General features: G+C 43.9%; 1 protein-coding gene across 1 annotated transcript in view; it reads left to right on the top strand.

The window, feature by feature from the left end:
- The window catches only part of VRK2 (VRK serine/threonine kinase 2), a 74,809-nt gene that overhangs the window by 17,783 nt on the left and 37,425 nt on the right, over nt 1-19,601 (top strand). Inside the window, 3 exon segments of the mRNA XM_063123805.1 lie at nt 1,774-1,882; nt 3,374-3,466; nt 12,846-12,978. Of these exon segments, the coding sequence (XP_062979875.1) occupies nt 1,774-1,882; nt 3,374-3,466; nt 12,846-12,978 (335 nt within the window).

Raw genomic sequence — 19,601 nt, 5'->3', positions numbered from 1 at the left:
TTTCAAACACAAAAAATGTGCATTTTTCTAAGCATTTGTGCTTCTCCCCGTATACACATTGGCTAAGCCTGAAAATGCAGCTTGAGGTGGGGAAATGAGCACTTTCAAACACAAATGCACACTCAGGAAATTGCAGACTTTCCCCAAGAATTATACTCCCTGTCCGTGTTTGGGGTTGCAGACGGACGTCTTCACGTGATTTGCGAACAGGAACAAAATTCCTCACCCTTCCCTAGTTTATAGCTCAGTGGGCATAGGGTTGCCACACGTCCCGGAAAACCGGGAATGTCATGGTTTCCAAGCATTTCCAAAATGTCCCGGCCAGTCAGTCAGGAATCCCGGATTCCTGTTCCAGCCGACCGGAGAAATTCCAACCTCCAAAATGGTGCCTTGAGCCTGCTCAGTGGAGTGTAAGGCCACAGCTAGACCTAAGGTTTATCCTGGGATCATCCAGGGTTCGCCCCTGCCTGAGCACTGGATCCCCTGTGTGTCACCTAGATGAACAGGTTTGACCCCTGGACGATCCAGGGATAAACCTTCGGTCTAGCTATGGCCTTGGTCTCCATACTGAAGTCTCCTCTAGCTTTTGAGAACTAGTGGAGAAATTGTTGTTTCTCTGATTGCCTCTGCTTGGGATAGAGGAGAAAGGCTGAACAGCTGAGCCTGAGAGAGTTTGGGGAGGAGCCCTTCCCAGGAGCTAGCTGCAATCCAACGTATAAAGAAAGTATAAAGTAAGCCTGAGACGCTGGGGGGGGGGGGGTTTGCTGGAAGCAATTGATCCTTGCCAACACCTCCTAGACCTAACCTGACCTTGGACAGGACGTTGACTACACTTTGAGGCTTCCTGATTCCAGTAGTTTTGACCAAGTTTCGGACAGATACTTTGGCTTTTGACTATGGACTGTTTATTGACATTTCCTCTCTGCTTATCTCTGCAATGCTGGTGATTTACCGCAGAAATATAGTTTAGTGTCATTTTTTTCCGTTTGTTTGCTTAAACTGTTCTTTGCCTATTATTAATTTGCAGGTGCTTAAGTACTTTAGGCTTGCAATCCTATGCATACTTACCTGGGAATCAGTCCTATTTAATTGAATAGGATTTGTTTCTGAGTAGACACACATAGGATTGCAGTGTTAGATAACTAAAGCTTAGATAGCTTTCTTTCTTTCACTAGACCTTTACATAGTGTTTTTTAAAAAAATCCTAGCCTCCCCCCCCAAAAAAAAAATTGACCCGGTTTTGTAGATTCAGAATATGGCAACCCTAAGTGTGCAGAGCCTACGCTTTGCCTGCAGTGTAGGCCAGGTTCTTTCCCCTGACCTGTCCAGGTAAAAGGCTTTCAGATTGCAGAGCTGCATCTGGTACCAGATTAGATGGACCGATGGTCTAATCTGGTAAAAAGCATCTTAGTACATTCATATGTATTCGGTTCTGTTGCAGATCATAGAATCGTAGAATAGTAGAGTTGGAAGGGGCCTACAAGGCCATCGAGTCCAACCCCCTGCTCAATGCAGGAATCCACCCTAAAGCATCCCTGACAGATGGTTGTCCAGCTGCCTCTTGAAGGCCTCTAGTGTGGGAGAGCCCACAACCTCCCTAGGTAACTGGTTCCATTGTCGCACTGCTCTAACAGTCAGGAAGTTTTTCCTGATGTCCAGCCGGAATCTGACTTCTGTAACTTGAGCCCGTTATTCCGTGTCCTGCGCTCTGGGAGGATCGAGAAGATATTATAAAGTAACAGAACGTGATCATTTTTCTTTGTGTTGTAACAGTTACAGGTTTATGGTGATGGAAAGATTAGGAGAAGATTTGCAAACCGTCTTGGAACGACAGGGACGGAGGTTTAACAAGGGAACTGTTCTGCAGATTGGGGCGGGAATGGTAAGAACATAAGAAGAAAACTACACAAAGTATACAAACTGCAATACTGAATAATAAACAGAAATGGGGTAAATAATTTAAAGAAATGTTTTATATAATGGCATAATAGTACCACAATATATACAACATAACAGAAGATACTTAACAATACCATGCACGTGATATTTAAAGCTCCGACCATACAAAAGAAGTTTATAATTGTGGGACACTGGATAAACAATGGAACATAAAGTTGTTCACAGTTAAACAAAAATTGTTTATCATTGTGAGACGCTTGATAAGAAACTTACTTATTTATTTATTTATTTATTTATTGCACTTATATACCACTCCCATAGCCAGGGCTCTCTGGGAGGTTTCAGAAATTCGAAAATTGAGATAAAAACAAGTATACAAAATTTTAAATTCTAAAACACAGAACATACACACATAAAGCATTAAAAACCGTTAAAAAAACCCTAAACATGTGGGTGATTAAGATGTGCCGCCATATGCCTGGGCAAAGAGGAAAGTCTTAACCTGACACCGGAAAGATAGCAGCGTTGGTGCCAGGCGAGCCTCGTCAGCGAGATCATTCCACAGTCTGGGGTCCACCACTGAAAAGGCCCTATCCCTCATTGCCACACTCCGAGCCTCTCTCGGAGTAGGCACCTGGAGGAGGACCTTAGATGTTGAACGTAGTGACGGGTATATTCACGTCGGGAGAGGCGTTCCATCAGGTATTGTGGTCCCAAGCCATGTAAGGCTTTATAGGTCAAAACCAGCACCTTGAATTGGGCTCGACTTGTTTTACTTGATTAAACAAAAGTTGTTTATTGTTGCAAGATGCTTAGTAAGAAATTTGTTTAACAGGCTGCCAGCTTAATAAATCCGTTTCGCTTTAAGCTTATTCAGATACCACCATGGTGTTTTTGACGTGGGGAGGAATTAAAGGGTTCTTTGCTCAAATGGAACAAAATTTATTATCGTTTGTAGTAGGTATTCACTCTTGATTCTCGACCAAAGCACGCCAAATGCTCCCCAGTGGTATATTCTTGACCAGTGGTAAACCATGACTTTAACCACGGTGAATAAGGCTTTTTGCTTTATTCACCATGATTAAAGCCATGGTTTAAGGTGTGTTCTGAACACAGCCCATCTTTCTGGCTTAACCACCATGGTTAAAGCCATGGTTTAAGGTGTCTTCGGAACGGGGCCAGTGTTGGACTAGATGAACTCATGGTCTGATCCAGCATTGTTACATTTCATGAGATTGAATGCTTTACGAAATGTGCTAAGTCTTGTTGTTAGATTTAATCAACTGTTCAATTGCCCCCACTCATTTCACCTTCAGTTAAGAAAATGCTCCGTCTGTGAAATTATGCTTTTTCAGTTGCTCACATAACAACTAGTACTCTAGTCTAAGTAATATTCAGGGGGGTGATTATAATATAAATATGAATTGCTTCCCTTTATAATATGTTTTTTCCCCTTTTTTGTTTTCCCCACTAGCTGGATGTCTTAGAGTTTATCCATGAAAATGAGTATGTTCATGGGGACATTAAAGCGGCAAATTTACTTTTGGGCTATGGAAATCCATCTGAGGTAAATATAAATAAATCCTCCCTGCCCCCTAATACTTTATTGTTACAGTTGGTATAAACAACGAAAGTGTTCTGTAGAATCTCTGTAGAAGCTTAAGACTGTACTTGATTTATGGGGAGGAAGGTTCTGGTTTTGTTGTCCCTTCATGCAGCTGGAACTCCAAGACCTGACCTTCAAGTTGTGCTGTTCTTGGAAGCTTCTGATGTGCATCTGAGACTCCCATTCATTTAAGGTCCAGCTTGTCTGTTTACATCTATGGAGGAAGCAGGTCTGTGTGCAACTGTCTTCCTCAACGTAGTGTTCTCCAGAAGTTTTGGACCTCAGCTCCCATTATCTTTAGCCTGTGTAGACAGTGGTCAGGAATGCTGGGAGTTGAAGTCAAAATATTGGGCACCAGGTGGGGGGAAACTGTTGTAGAATTTTGGCTGCATTGAAGCAATCGCAGAAAGAGGCTTGTAACTATCAGAGCATCGCGGGGTTCTAGGTTGTGTTATATGACTACTCTCTTGGCCTCCTTAGAAGGGAGTCCATTTCACAGCTGACAATCCAGTTTTAAAGGCAACAGTGGCTACTGGGATGCTTAGATTGTTTTAGTCTTATTGCAGTATCAAATGTTGCAGCATTAGATAATTCCAGACAATTGGCCTTCTCTTACATGGGCAAATTCGGTCAAACCATTGCTATTCTAGTGCTCAGGAAAATGTACAGAAAATCATAATACAATATGTCAGTACTACCTCCGGTCACTAGGTGGCAGACTCCGTAACCAGCCCGTAACTTTGCAGTCAAGACACTTTAGAGCCAAGGAGGAGGAGTCCAAGGAACAGTTAGATGGCTGTCCCCTCTCCACTGCTGTGGGGAAGCCACCCTCAGGGGAATGGAGTGGACAGATCCCTTACTTGGGGGCTATAGGAGTGTATCATTACAAGGCCCTACCAAGCAGGTATGTCCTCACTCTGTTGGGCTTCCCACAACGTGTCCCAAGTTTGGCAGCTGTTTACCTTTGTCAGCTCTGCCATATCAGTCGAAGGGCTATTCCCATGCACATGGCCTGTTTGCTCTTGCTTGGCTCCTCCTGCTAATGCAAACGGCTAAACAAATTAGAAATATTTTGCTTAGTGGGTCACCTAAACTGGCGATCCAGGCTTGTTGCACAAGTTCTACAGGCCAAGATTGTAAGAAGAAAAAATGTTCCTGGTTTATGAATCCTTGTTGGTTTGGGAGCAACAAGCCAGAATCTCTGATTCAGATGACATTTCTAATAAGAAAAGGCAAAGGTAGAACCAGGCAATCTTCAAAACGGAATATTTACAAAAGTTTATTTACAGTGCCAAGGTGCCGCCTACGCGTTTCGAACGCAACTGCGCTCTTCCTCAGGGCTGTTATAGAGTTCGTTAAGTTGTCTGCAGTGTAACAAACTCTATAACAGCCCTGAGGAAGAGCGCAGTTGCATTCGAAACGCGTAGGCGGTACCTTGGCACTGTAAATAAACTTTTGTAAATATTCCGTTTTGAAGATTGCCTGGTTCTACCTTTGCCTTTGGCTTTTCTTTTTACTCCCTCACGGGGTTTCCTTGCTTTTGCACTTGACATTTCTAATAAACCATTTCTGATTTTCCTTTATCACACTAAGACTAGAACTCAGGACACCTGAGTCCTCAGCTCAGGGCTAACCTCAACACTACACTGTACATTGAGGCCCAGCATTGGGCAAAAGGCGGGATACAAATAAATATAATAATAATAATAATACACTGGTAGTTTGCTCCAAAGTTCAGCGGCATAACCTGAAAAAATCCTCCTCCTGTTCCCAGTGTGAGAAAGTGGGTCCCTACACATTTTTGAGGCCTGTGCCCAATGCTTTTCTTGAAGTCTGCTTTGCAGGTGTAGACAAGCAGTCATGGGCATTGGTTAACCAATATTTAAACAAGCTCATTGCCATTACTAAGCTTTTCATAAAGAGACTCCAGCATTGGTGAAGAAAGTGGGTAGGGAGACATTTTCCTGTAGAGAAAGACTGATCTATTCCAGCAGGCCTATCCAGTGACATTTTATGATGTTTTTATGATGTTTTAAAGACGTTTTAATCATGTATGGTATGTTTTTAATCAGTTTTTAATGTGTATTTTTTCTTATACTGTTTGTTTTATACTTTGAATGGTTTTAGTTTTTGTGAACCGCCCAGGGAGTTTTGGCTGTTGGGTGGTATAAAAATGCAATAAATAAATAAAATAAAAATAAATTTAAAACCCCCCAGAGTCATCCCATGAAGCTCATTGGTGGAAGATTCGGGACATATAAAAGGGAGGACTTCTACACAGCTAATAGTTAAACTATGGAACTCACTTCCACAAGATCTAGTGGTGACCACCATTTTGGATGGCTTTAAAAGAGGTTTGGACAAATTCATGGAGGAGAATATGGTGTCTCCAGTATCAGAAGCAGTATGCCTATGTACATCAGTTGCTGGGGAACATGGGCAGGAGAATGCTGTTGCACTCATTTCCTGCTTGTAAGTTCCTGATTGACGGCTTGTTGACCACTGTGTGAACACTGTGCTGGACTAGATGGACCCTTGGTCTGATCCAGCGAGCTGCTGCTTCTTACGTTCGGTCATGTATGCCCCTACTGCTCCGGTGTTGGGAGCAGGTGACCCAGGAAATAAATCAGAAACAGATTCTGATTCAGAAGATGCCGAGCCAGTGGGGCGGGGTGGGGGGAGTTGACATGGGAGAGCCTCCAGCTGCAAATGCGCCCCTCCCAGACTCTTGTCTCCTCAAAGCCAGATCCTATGCTCTCAGGAGACAGGGAGTCAACTTCCGGGGGTGAACATTCCAAAGGAATCGCCGGAAGTTAAAACGTTCAGCGAGATTAGCACCAAAGAGACAGTCGGAGAGAGATTGCGTGAGAAGGCGTCCATGCCTCCTCCTCCTCCACCTTGAAGCTTGGGACATTTGAAAAGCCTTTTCTTTCCTTTGAACGGTCAGTTGTTTTGCTTAGTCTGCATAGCGTAGCCTAGGGGGGATTTTCCCATAAAGGTGCCTCACATCAGTCCGTTGGTTTCTGTTCACCCCTCTGCCGCAAAGATCATCTTCTTGGCTCGCCGCTCCGACCATGTTACTCCGCTTCTGAAATCTCTTCATTGGCTTCCAATTCACTTCAGAATCCAATATAAACTTCTCCTGTTAACCTTCAAAGCTTTTCACGGTCTAGCTCCTTCCTATCTCTCCTCTCTCATCTCACACTATTGCCCCGCTCGTGCTCTTCGCTCCTCTGATGCCATGTTTCTCGCCTGCCCAAGGGCCTCTACTTCCCTTGCTCGGCTTCGTCCATTTTCTTCTGCTGCCCCTTACGCCTGGAACGCTCTTCCAGAACATTTGAGAACTACAAGTTCAACCGCAGCTTTTAAAGCTCAACTAAAAACTTTTCTTTTTCCTAAAGCTTTTAAAACTTGATGTTGTGCAGACTTCTATTGTTACTTTCTACTGTTAGTTTTACCCTACCCTGTGCCTGCTTACCCTACCCTGTACCTGTTTGCATTCTCTTCCCCTCCTTATTGTTTTACTATGATTTTATTAGATTGTAAGCCTATGCGGCAGGGTCTTGCTATTTACTGTTTTACTCTGTACAGCACCATGTACACTGATGGTGCTATATAAAAATAATAATAATAATAATAATAGTTTGTGTTTTCTTGTTTATTCGTTCAGTCACTTCCGACTCTTCATGGCTTCATGGACCAGCCCACACCAGAGCTTTCTGTCGGCCGTTGCCACCCCTAGCTCCCCCAAGGTCAAGTCGAAGAGAAGGTCAAGAGAAGAGAAGATTGAGGGGAGACATGATAGCACTCTTCAAATACTTAAAAGGTTGTCACACAGAGAAGGGCCAGGATCTCTTCTCAATCCTCCCAGAGTGCAGGACACGGAATAACGAGCTCAAGTTGAAGGAAGCCAGATTCCAGCTGGACATCAGGAAAAACGTCCTGAGTGTTAGAGCAGTACAGCAATAGAACCAGTTACCTAGGGAGGTTGTGGGCTCTCCCACCCTAGAGGCCTGTCAGGGATGCTTTAGGGTGGATTCCTGCATTAAGCAGGGAGTTGGACTCGATGGCCTTGTAGGCCCTTTCCAACTCTGCTATTCTATGATTCTATGATTCTAAGTCCGTCACCTCCAGAATATCATCCCTCCATCTTGCCCTTGGTCGGCCCCTCTTCCTTTTGCCTTCCACTTTCCCTAGCATCAGCCTCTTCTCCAGGGTGTCCTGTCTTCTCATTATGTGGCCAAAGTACTTCAGTTTTGCTTTTAATACCATTCCCTCAAGTGAGCAGTCTGGCTTTATTTCCTGGAGTATACAGAAGTGTTAATTGTGTGCAATAAAGCTTTGTGGATTGGCCCAGGAACTTTCCTTGGTTTCGACTCCTTGGGGACACTTGGGCAGCTACAGCACACCACACATTCTTATTTTCTTATTTCTAGGAACATGGTTTGAAAGACGTTCCACTTTCCTCCCTTAAGCCCGCCTGAGCGTGCTGTAGTTGTGTTCAGTTTGGGTAAGGGCCATAGCTCACTGATGGAGACTGTTGGCTCTGATGTCACTGGGTCAGTGAATCTACTCGGGGATTCAGTCAGCACCAGTCGGGATGCTAAAGGAGCCATTCAAGGTGCTTCAGGTTCTGAAACCCTGAGCAGATTCACCACCCCACTGACATTGGAGTCGACGTTTTCCATCGGCAGAATGTGTGCTTTGAATGCAAATATCCCAGGTTGAATCGCTGTCCTCTCCAGGGAAGATTTCCATCTGAGCCCCTGGAGAGCTACTGCCAGTCAGAGTCAATAATAATGGGCCTTATGGACTTCTCGTCCAGTCTTTCCTTGGAAACCTCCAGGGAAAATTGTTCTACACCTCCCTAAGCCACTGACTTCTTTCCCTAAACAGCTCTTACATTAAGGAAGAACCTCCTCACTTCTAGCCTGAATCATAGAATCATAGAATAGCAGAGTTGGAAGGGGCCTACAAGGCTATTGAGTCCAACCCCCTGCTCAATGCAGGAATCCACCCTAAAGCATCCCTGACAGATGCTTGTCCAGCTGCCTGTTGAATGCCTCTAGGGTGGGAGAACCCACAACCTCCCTAGGTAACTGATTCCATTGTCGTACTGCTCTAACAGTCAGGAAGTTTTTCCTGATGTCCAGCCGGAATCTGGCTTCCTTTAACTTGAGCCCGTTATTCCGTGTCCTGCACTCTGGGAGGATCGAGACGAGATCCTGGCCCTCCTCTGTGTGACAACCTTGTAAGTATTTGAAGAGTGCTATCATGTCTCCCCTCAATCTTCTCTTCTCCAGGCTAAACATGCCCAGTTCTTTCAGTCTCTCTTCATAGGGCTTTGTTTCCAGACCCCTGATCATCCTGGTTGCCCTCCTCTGAACACGCTCCAGCTTGTCTGCGTCCTTCTTGAATTGTGGAGCTCAGAACTGGACGCAGTACTCTAGATGAGGCCTAACCAGGGCCGAATAGAGAGGAACCAGTATCTCATGTGATTTGGATGCCCTGCAGCCTTGAAGCTACAGTGGACTGAGCAAAGAATGGTTCCTTTTCTTTTGAGAAATGATTTTATGGCGTCCTTTTTGTTCCGTAAAAGGTGTTTGCTTTAAATTACTTTTGAAAAGCCCTCAAAAGGCTATCTCTCTCTCTCTCTCTCTCTGTTAATATATTTGGCATTTAAGCACAGCCTAAATTGCACCTGACTGTGGCTTGTGGTTTGTTTTGTTTTAAATTAAGCAAATATCTTCTCTGCATAGATGGGCGCAATGTATGGGTAAGGCCGCCTCTGACGTTGCTCAGCTCAGCGATTTGGTACTTTCAGTCATTCCCACTAAGTCGCTTCTTCCGTCACACTGACTTGATGCATTATTGTCTTCCGGCTCAGCTAGGTTGGGTACCAAGCAACGCAAATCCACTAGAGGATACAGAAGAAAATAGAGTCGGTCAACCTGACAGAGCTTTATGCCTTGTCCCAGATTTCCCAAACACCACCTCCAGTCTTTAATCTTTGTATCGCAGTTTGTACAGGTCCGTCAGGTGAGAAGTATAATCAGTACGATCTTAAAAGGCTGTTGGCCCTGCAGGAAGAGAGCCGCAGTCCTGGTGCCAACATTCCAAATAGGCACCGGAGACGCTGCGTCAAGAAACTGGTGTGTGTCTGTGTTTTTTAAAGCCACAGACCAGCCAACCCAAGAATGTTAACCTGCCCGAAGCACAAAAAGGAACCAGTAATTTTAACAGAATCACCTACAAGATAGCCAGCCTGCCTTTTTATTTAAAAAAAAAAGGGGGGGAGAGAAGAAAAAGAAGCCCATCAAGAGCAATATAATTAAATTAAAAGCAAGGTCACTCTTGTGCTGCACATATTTTTCAGGGCAGGAATTTGCCTCCCAGGAGAACACAAAACTAGTTAAAGTGTGACACAGAAAGTAGTTTCTTCAACTTAGTGGCTGGCAAATTAAGCCTCCCCGCCCCCCTCTTTCTTATGCTGGCTATGCTCAAAACATAGCTTCTCCCAAGGTATCGCTGTTGGAACCTCAAGGACAGCTCTCTGAGCTGCCGCTAAATGGCTTCCTATTAACATGTGTCCTCAATCTCACATGCATATCAGTCAAGTACATGTGTACACAGAGTTTTCGGATCTTGGGCTTAGAATCTCGGTGTGCTACGGGGATGTTCTTTTGCACGTGCACTTTTACAACTGGGGGAAACGAGCCATAGACCACAGACCGAGGCTTGCATAAAACGAATTTTGTATTTTGTTACAGGGATAAATGAATATGTAAATCTGGTATAAAATAGGTATGAGGTCTTTACAAAAGAGTGTACAGCTTGGAGCAACAGCTTATTTCTTTGACTCTATAAAGCAGGAGTGGGCCACTTGTGGCCTTCCAGATACTTTGGCCCACGACACCCATCAGCCAATGGTAAAAGATGATGGGAGTTGTAGGACAAAACATCTGGAGGGCCACCTGTACAGTAAAGAGAAGAGGGAAAGGAGCTAGTGAAACCGAGTAGGACGCAAGCATAGAGAGCTCATCATGGGGAGGAGGAAAAACAAAAAATAACTTGTTATATACTTTGTGAAACTGGGGTTTAGGTTATGCCTGTCCTAAACCTCAGGAGTGGATGAATTGAAAGATAGATATGAGTTCCTAAGCTTTGTTTACTGCAGGTGCTTTGGGCAAAATTAAATAATGGGGTTATCATTATCATCATCATCTCTACCACCCCATAGCCAAATCTCTTGGAAGGGTTTGCAAAGATTAAAACATTAAAAACAATATGTAATTTTTAAAAATGTAAAGTATGTGCAACAGACAATATACACAGACAACATACTGCTAAAAACAACTTTGAGCAGTCAGCCAAACCATAAAAACAAATCCAGGATAGATTAAAAACTCATCGCATGCATGCTGCTAAATGTCTGGGAAAAGAGAAAAGTCTTGACCTGGTGCCGAAAAGATAGCGATGTTGGCGCCAGGCAGGCCTCGTCAGGGAGATCATTCCGTAATTGGGGGGCCACCACCAAAAAGGTCCTCTCTCCCTTGTTGCCATCTTCTGAGCTTCCCTCGGAGTAGGCACCCGGAGGAGGATGTTGAAGGTTGACTTTTAATGCAGCAGATGTTCTGTGTGCAAACCCATGGGTGGAGATCCATAACCTTTATGGATTCTAGTTGCTGCTGATCGGCTTACCAGTGGAAATAATGCTCTCTAACATGGTGCTTTATATACTTTGTTTTTAGAATCCAGGTTTTAGGAGTGTACTTAAAATGGAAGCAAGGCTGAGATCCTTGGTAACGTTCCTCACTTAGAGATGTTAGCAGGTAATGCATAAAAATGTTGTTGGCATCCACTTGCCGGCATAAATTTTCGGGGCAATTGTATACGTTCCACAACAAAATGGTGGCGATTCACAAGTTTGCTTCTGCTGTATTTATCAGCAGAAGCAGACTCCATTTTCCTGTAGTCCCTGAGGGTGCTGTGATTTCAGAGTTTAAAATGCAAAACGGCACATGCTCAGAGTAAGGGCAAGATCCAACGCGCGCTTCTGGAAAGGGCAGGTTTCCCGGAAATGCTACATCGCCGCCACAGATAGTAGTGGCCGCTTGCGGACCAGAAATGGTGAGGATGGCTATGCACGGATTAGGTTCAGTGGAGCTGGCTGCACGCGCAAGGCCACCATTGGATCCTGCCCTACGTCCTTTTCCTATCAGCTGTCTGAAAGGAAAAGGACCGCGGTAACGTATTAGGAAGTTGCAAGGCATAGAACAGCAGTAGAAAGGGGAGAGGAGAAATGGTAGGTCTGTGCTTCACAACTGAAATAATAAGAACCTAAGAAGTGCCCTGATGCTGGATCAGACCAAGGGTCCATCTAGTCCAGCACTCTGTTCACACAGTGGCAAACCAGCCATTGGCCAGGGACCATCAGATATTGGAGACAGCACACAACCATCAGGGCTAGTAGCCATTGATAGCCTTCGCCTCCACGAATTTATCCAACCCCCGTTTGAAGCCATCCAGATTGGTGGCCATCACCACATCTTGTGGTAGTGAGTTCCATAATTTAACTATGCGCTATGTGAAGAAGAAGAAATAGGCATGGCTGTCTAAAGTTCATGCAGAAGACTATTAAATCCTGGGTTTAAAATGACCTCGCGGGACCACTGACTTCCATTTGGTTTAACGGTGCCGGATTTAGACGCTGCAAAACTGACCGTCCAGAGCCTTCTCTTCAGGATGCCACAGGGTCCCATCATTTGGGGAGGGCAGGTTATCTTTCAGGAAATGTTCAAAGGCCTCTACTACAAAGAAACGTTCAGTTCCGAAGCCTCCCCCCACCCCATGGTAAGAAATTGGTATGTTAGACTGTCAATATTTGTGAAACTTTTTCTTCCCTTCTTTTCCGTAACCGTTATGAACTTGTTGAAGGGCTGGCTGTTGAAAGATGGGATCTGTCGTGTCTGTATGTGTGAGTGTGTTTAGTAAGGAGGAGAAGGGCTCCCACAAGCAGCATGAAGACAGATAAAAGACATATTGCACTTTATGATGTCTGGATGCCCACCTGGAGAGAAGAGAGCTTAGGAACAAAACAGACTGAAATCCTATTCTACTCTGAAATAAGACGGGTCTATAGGAGGCACAGAATGTAGAAGGGGAGGTAACTGTAAGTAGCCCCCAGATGTACATATTTTATCCTGAGGTGCCATTTGGCTTCATAAAATGCAGATCTGAGGGTGTCCTCAAGCCACCATTTTCCTCCGGCTTAATTAGAAAGGTTATACTTTTCAGAGGACAAAAGCATCATTCATTTTCTCTTGTTCATGTCTTCCAGGTTTATCTTGCTGATTATGGACTCGCCTACAGATATTGTCCCAATGGGAACCACAAAGAGTATCGGGAAAATCCTAAAAAGGGCCATAATGGGACAATAGAGTTTACCAGCTTAGATGCCCACAAGGGAGTAGGTAGGTTGTTTTTTTCTCTCCTCCCCACCCCCACCCCCCGGCTCAAAAATTTTGGAGGATATGAGTAATTGGGCTGCTTGAAGCATACTGGAGCCCTGGTGGATTGCATTGTGCGCCCATGGGTAGAGTCCTCCTGACCGACAAAGATTAGTGCGTTTATCAGTGCTGTGACAAAGGAGGATGCGGCACCGGACAGAGTGAATTCTGTTTTCTTGTTTCCAAAATGGAGAGGGAATCCTTGCTTTCTTGAAAATGCTGTCTCTGAGAATACGTTGGTTGTCGTTGGGTTGCGCGGTTTGAGCTGTGAGCTCTGTTGGCTCCACCACCGGGGTCACTGGCTGGAGGGGGGAAACACAGGAAGCCAGAGATGGAAATGTGGAACCACAGGGCTAGCGTTTTCATGAGCTCGGAGAGCCCGTTTCCTTCCTGGCTGCAACACGCTGTGTAGCTCCAAGAACTGCCATAACTTCTTCCATTCAGCTGCCAAGGGAAGACCCTAGGCCACCAGTGGGCAGACTTTAGGCTTGTCAGTTTTTTACTTGAACCATCAACCAGAACGAGGTGCACAAGGCGTATACTTTGAATAAAGAACAGAGTGCCTCTGAGCACATTCTGAGCCTAGGGATTTTCTTCCCCTGTTCTAGAACTGAATTGATGTCAAGAGTCCCTTTCATACAAAACCCCACTCCTGGTTGCCCCTCAGCAGCCTAATTAAGGTGTGTGTGCGCGCGCGACGTAACAGACCCTTACGTTAGGCCTGTCGCATAAACCCTTCTCAGGCCAAGTGCCACCACTTGAAAACCTGTTTGTTGGTTATTCGTTCAGTCGCTTCCGACTCTTTGTGACTTCATGGACCAGCCCACGCCAGAGCTTTCTGTCGGCCGTTGCCACCCCTAGCTCCCCCAAGGTCAAGTCTGTCCCCTCCAGAATATCATCCATCCGTCTTGCCCTTGGTCGGCCCCTCTTCCTTTTGCCTTCCCCTTTCCCTAGCATCAGCCTCTTCTCCAGGGTATCCTGTCTTCTCATTATGTGGCCAAAGTACTTCAGTTTTGCCTTTAATACCATTCCCTCAAGTGAGCAGTCTGGCTTTATTTTCTGGAGTATGGACTGGTTTGATCTTCTTGCAGTCCAAGGCACTCTCAGAATTTTCCTCCAACACCACAGTTCAAAAGCATCTATCTTCCTTCGCTCAGCCTTCCTTATGGTCCAGCTCTCGCAGCCATAGGTTACTACGGGGAATACCATTGCTTTAACTATGCGGACCTTTGTTATCAGGGAGGGTTAATTAAAACCTTTCCCTTAGTTATGAGGGAAACAGGTTTAATTCAGGATCTGCTCTAAATATACTGTGGGTATAACCTGGTGTGGGTGTTTAATAACTGCAAGGCAGGTAAATAATGCCAAGCTGACACGTGGTATTTGGTAGCTAACAAAATAATAATACGTGTATTGTTATATAAAAGCTTTACATGAAAATATAATGCTTTCAATCCTGCCTAATCGAAACTCTCCACACACCAACCACCTCTCTCTCTTTACACCAATCCTAAGTCCCTAGAAACCAAACTCTCCTTACTCTACAACTAAACAACTCTCCTCACACACACTCAAACTCACATACCTCACAAACTCCCAACACTCTCCTTATATACTCCTTTCCCCCCCACCTATTACATCATAAACCACTCCCACCCAGTTCTAACGTTCCCTACTTACCAGACATACAAACCTAGACAGATTCCAGTACGACAATGGAATCAGTTGCCTAGGGAGGTGGTGGGCTCTCCCACACTAGAGGCCTTCAAGAGGCAGCTGGACAACCATCTGTCGGGGATGCTTTAGGGTGGATTCCTGCTTTGAGCAGGGGGTTGGACTCGATGGCCTTGTAGGCCCCTTCCAACTCTGCTTTTCTCTGAATCTATGATATACAATATAATCAATTGTGGGGGTAACGCCACAGGGGGAATCATTTTATTGTTGCTGTTGCTGAACCGTTTTGAGTCAGAAACCCTTTCCAATGCATCTCCTAGAGATCTACCAGCAGGTCTCAATCCACCCTCTGTCCATCCCTGCACTGGGCTATTCCTAAGGATGGGTAGATCTGTTAAGCTTCGTCTTCCAGAGTTTGTCAGTCTTCCATTGTGGAGATCTTTCTGTCATGTTGCCCTAAAACTTCTCTCCCCCCCACCCCACCCTCGGTACAGAAACCCATTCACATTTTTCTTTGCGCATTTTTCAAATTTGTGCATGCTGTAGAACACATTTTTGTTGTTGATTCGCAGAATGCATCACATGCTTGGAAATGTGCAGATTTCTGACTGCAAATTGCATTCAATTCTGGGAGCTGTGGATTCCCTTGGAGTAGGCTCCCGGAGGAGGACCTTAGATGTCTTATGAAAAGAGACTGAAAGAACTGGGCATTTTTAGCCTGGAGAAGAGAAGTTTGAGGGGAGACATGATAGCATTCTTCAAATACTTAAAAGGTTTTCACACAGAGGAGGGCCAGGATCTCTTCTCGATCCTCCCAGAGTGCAGGACACGGAATAACGGGCTCAAGTTAAAGGAAGCCAGATTCCAGCTGGACATCAGGAAAAACTTCCTGACTGTTAGAGCAGTACGACAATGGAACCAGTTACCTAGGGAGGTTGTGGGCTCTCCCACACTAGAGGCCTTAAAGAGGCAGCTGGACAACCATCTGTCAGGGATGCTTTAGGGTGGATTCCTGCATTGAGCAGGGGGTTGGACTCGATGGCCTTGTAGGCCCCTTCCAACTCTGCTATTCTATGATTCTGTGATTCTATATTGAACGTAGTATTCGAGTAGGTTCATGTCAGGAGAGGCGTTCCATCAGTTATTGTGGTCCCAAGCCGTGTATTTTATTATTATTATTATTATTATTATTATTATTATTATTGAATATACTGAACTCAAAAAACAAAATAAAAATAAAACATAAATCTATACACATCAATACTTATTCCATAATCCTCCCTGTTCTCTCCCCACACTTGGTCAATTACATCAAATCACAGCTCTAAATATGCAAAATAGAAATATCTCATTAATTGTGACAAGTCCGACAAAGTATTGCAAGAAGTTTGTTGATTATCTGATTTTTTATGAGTCCCACAGATTTCTATAGGCGTTTGCCAAAATCATTCTGTTTGATTTCTTTTTCATGTAGTCTATATATTTTTGCCAGTCTGTCATGAAACTATCTCTTTTTTTTTATCCCTCTATGTGTTCTTAACTTCTGTGTCAACTTTTCATTTATTGCTATGTCCCAGATTTTCTTTCTCACAGTGATACTGTCAGCATCTGAGCTGTCTTCCAATTTCCTACTATTAATTGCCTCATGGCTGTTAACATAAATCCAATTAATATATTTTTTCTTTTACCTCTCTATTTTCTTTAACACACATATTCAGTAAAGCTAGTTCTGGTGTTTTACAAACCTCTTGTTCAGTAATTTTTCTTAATTCCTGAAAATCCTTGTCCCAAAACCGTGCAATACTGACCACTTGAACATGTAAATATGCATTGCTGGCTGTTGGCAGAAGCATGGAGAAACCTGTCCTCTCTACCTAGTGAACTGCATTTATTGTTCTGTGCTAAGCCTTGGGTTATATTGTACAATGCAGGCTTCTCGAATGCAAGATCCAGGAAGGTTTTGGTATGAAACTCTGGTTAGAATAAGTCGAACATGTGCATCTTTTGAAATCGAATGGGCCAAATTCTTTTGTATCCATCACTTGGGGGATGGGTTGCGTGGTTGTTGTTGTTTTTAAAACCGGAATTTAGATCCTGCCTTTTTATATATAAAAAAAATCTGACATCCAAAGTGACTAACAGAAGAAAACCCTCCATTTAAAAAAGAAAAGAAAGGCAGATGGGACCAGCCCAAAATAATAATAATAATAATAATAATAATAATAATAATAATAATAATAATAATTCTTCTTACCCGCCTCTCCAATTGGATCGAGGCGAGGAGCATCAATAAGCACAAAATACTGATTAAAAACATGTTATACACTGTTTAAAAACATCCTAAAAGCATCCTAAAAACATACTAAAATATCCTAAAATTCTACTGGATAGGCCTGCCGGAAGATATCAGTCTTGACAGCCTTCTTGAATGCTATTAATCCTGTAACTGAAGAATATGTGAAAAAACCACCACTTCGCATCTCTAGAAGCCCTTCTGAAAAGTCATGATTCAGACATGCCCTGGGAAGTGGGCAACAGGCGGGCTTTCCTGGGAAGGTTTGGCTGCCGAGCCTCGGATTGGTGGTGTGGCCCAGAGCATGGCCTCCTGTGTTGAGTGAAGTGCCTAGTTTAGGTACATAATGGGAGACGATGGGTGTAAGTCCATTTGCATGCTCCAACTCTTACCTAAAGCCTTCTACCAACTCCGGTTGGTGGCCCAGCTACACCCCTATCTGGACAGGGATAACCTAGCCTCAGTCGTCCATGCTCTGGCAACCTCCAAATTAGATTACTGCAATGCCCTCTGCTTGGGGCAGCCTTTGAAGACGGTTCGGAAGCTGCAGCTTGTGCCAAATGCAGCGGCCAGGTTGATAACTGGAACCAGAAGCTTCGAACATATAACACTGATTCTGGCCCGCTTGCATTGGCTGCCTATACGTTTCCGAGCCCAATTCAAGGTGCTGGTTTTGACCTATAAAGCCTTACACGGCTTGGGACCACAACACCTGACGGAACACCTCTCCCAACATGAACCTACCTGTACACTGTGCTCAAACATCTAAGGTCCTCCTCTGAGTGCCTACTGCGAGGGAAGCTCGGAGGATGACAACAAGGCAGAGGGCCTTTTCGGTGGTGGCCCCCCAATTGTGGAATGATCTCCCCGATGAGGCTCGCCTGGCGCCAACATTGTTATCTTTTCGGCGCCAGGTCAAGACTTTTCTCTTCTCCCAGGCATTTTAACAGCATTTAACAACGTTTTGTTTTTAATGGACCCCAGAACTGTTGTTGTTTAAATGGATACTGTTGTTTTATACTGTTGTTTTTATATTTTTGATGGTTTTAAATTTTGTCTACCTTTTAATGTTCACTGTATCTTCTTGGATGCAGCCTGCAGTTGATCCTTGTTCCAGGTCTTTCCCAACTCCCTTATATGACGCTCATGAGCAAGAATGACTCCTTCGTTCATATTAAATGATCTCAGTTCATCATGTTACCTCATTCTTTTGCAAGCTATGTGAAGTGTTAACTTTAAGAAAAAAAGTCCTCTCTTTTTTTCCAGTAGCCTTTCATATATCTTACTTATTTAAACTCACTTTGACGGTATTGGAAACACATTTGCAGGTAAATTACATACATAGTCCTTTTATTGGATATTGATTGTACTGCCTTGCATTCCAAGGCAGACTTAATTCAACAATTCCCTAATTAGTTAAAGTCATAACCTGTGTCTTGTATTCATTTACCATTAATTAAACCTCAGCTGTTTATTACACTGCAGTCCAAATTCAATAGCCAGCCCAAAGAGCCAGAGAAAAAGAGTGGAAGGTCAATATCGAAAATATATGGCACGGCATGTGTGTCCCTCCCCCCGAGGGCAGCCTGGCTTGCGATCAATAATGGTCAATGCAACACGACTTTCTTAGTTGCTATGTCAGCAAGACACAAAGTCAATTCCCATGTTATGCTGGTGCAAAAAAATAAATAATAATAATAAATAATAAATTAAAAGTGATTATTGCCAAACTTTGACTTTTGTTTAACTTGAGATATTTGCCTCCTTTGGAATTTCGCCTAGAATTCCCTCCCAACCGTCTGTGTGGTGCGATCTCTCAAGTTGTTCAAACCCTTCCTCAAAACCTATCTCTTCCATAAAGCCTGTAATTTAATCCTTTGATCCTCATTCCACTCTGTGCAGTTGTCACTGCATGAACAGATACTCACCTATTGTCTCTTCCTGTTAAGAACATAAGAAGAGCCCTGCTGTATCAGACTGTGGGTCCATCTACTCTAGCTCACTGTTCAAACAGTGGCCAAACAGCTGTTGACCAGGGACCAACGTCGTCTTCTTCTTCTTCTTCTTCTTCTTCTTCTTCTTCTTCTTCTTCTTCTTCTTCTTCTTCTTCTCATTTATGTACATGTACATAAATGAGTGTACAATGGTGTACAATGTACATGTACACCACCATGTACATTGATGGTGCTATATAAATAAATAAATAAATAATAATAATAATAATAATAATAATAATAATAATAATAATTTATGTACCGCCCCATAGCCGAAGCTCTCTGGGCGGTTTACAAAGGTTTAAAACAGTGAGCATTTAAAACAAATATACAAAAATTTAAAGCCAACAAAAGCATAAAACCAGCAATATTCATTTTAAACAACTATTCTGGAGTCAGTTAAAAACTCGGCATATGTTGTTAACTGCCTGGGAGAAGAGAAGAGACTTGACCTGGCGCCGAAAAGATAACGTTGGTGCCAGGCGGGCCTCATCGGGGAGATCATTCTATAATTGAGGGGGCCACCACCGAGAAGGTCCTCTCCCTTGTTGCCTTCCTCCAAGCTTCCCTCGGAGTAGGCACTCGGAGGAGCACCTTAGATGTTGAGCGTAGTGTACGGGTGGGTT

The sequence above is a fragment of the Elgaria multicarinata genome, chromosome 4 (assembly GCF_023053635.1).
Source record: "Elgaria multicarinata webbii isolate HBS135686 ecotype San Diego chromosome 4, rElgMul1.1.pri, whole genome shotgun sequence".
NCBI lineage: Eukaryota > Metazoa > Chordata > Lepidosauria > Squamata > Anguidae > Elgaria > Elgaria multicarinata.
The sequence above is the reverse complement of the archived record's forward strand: the minus strand, read 5'-3'. Positions and strand labels throughout refer to the sequence as shown.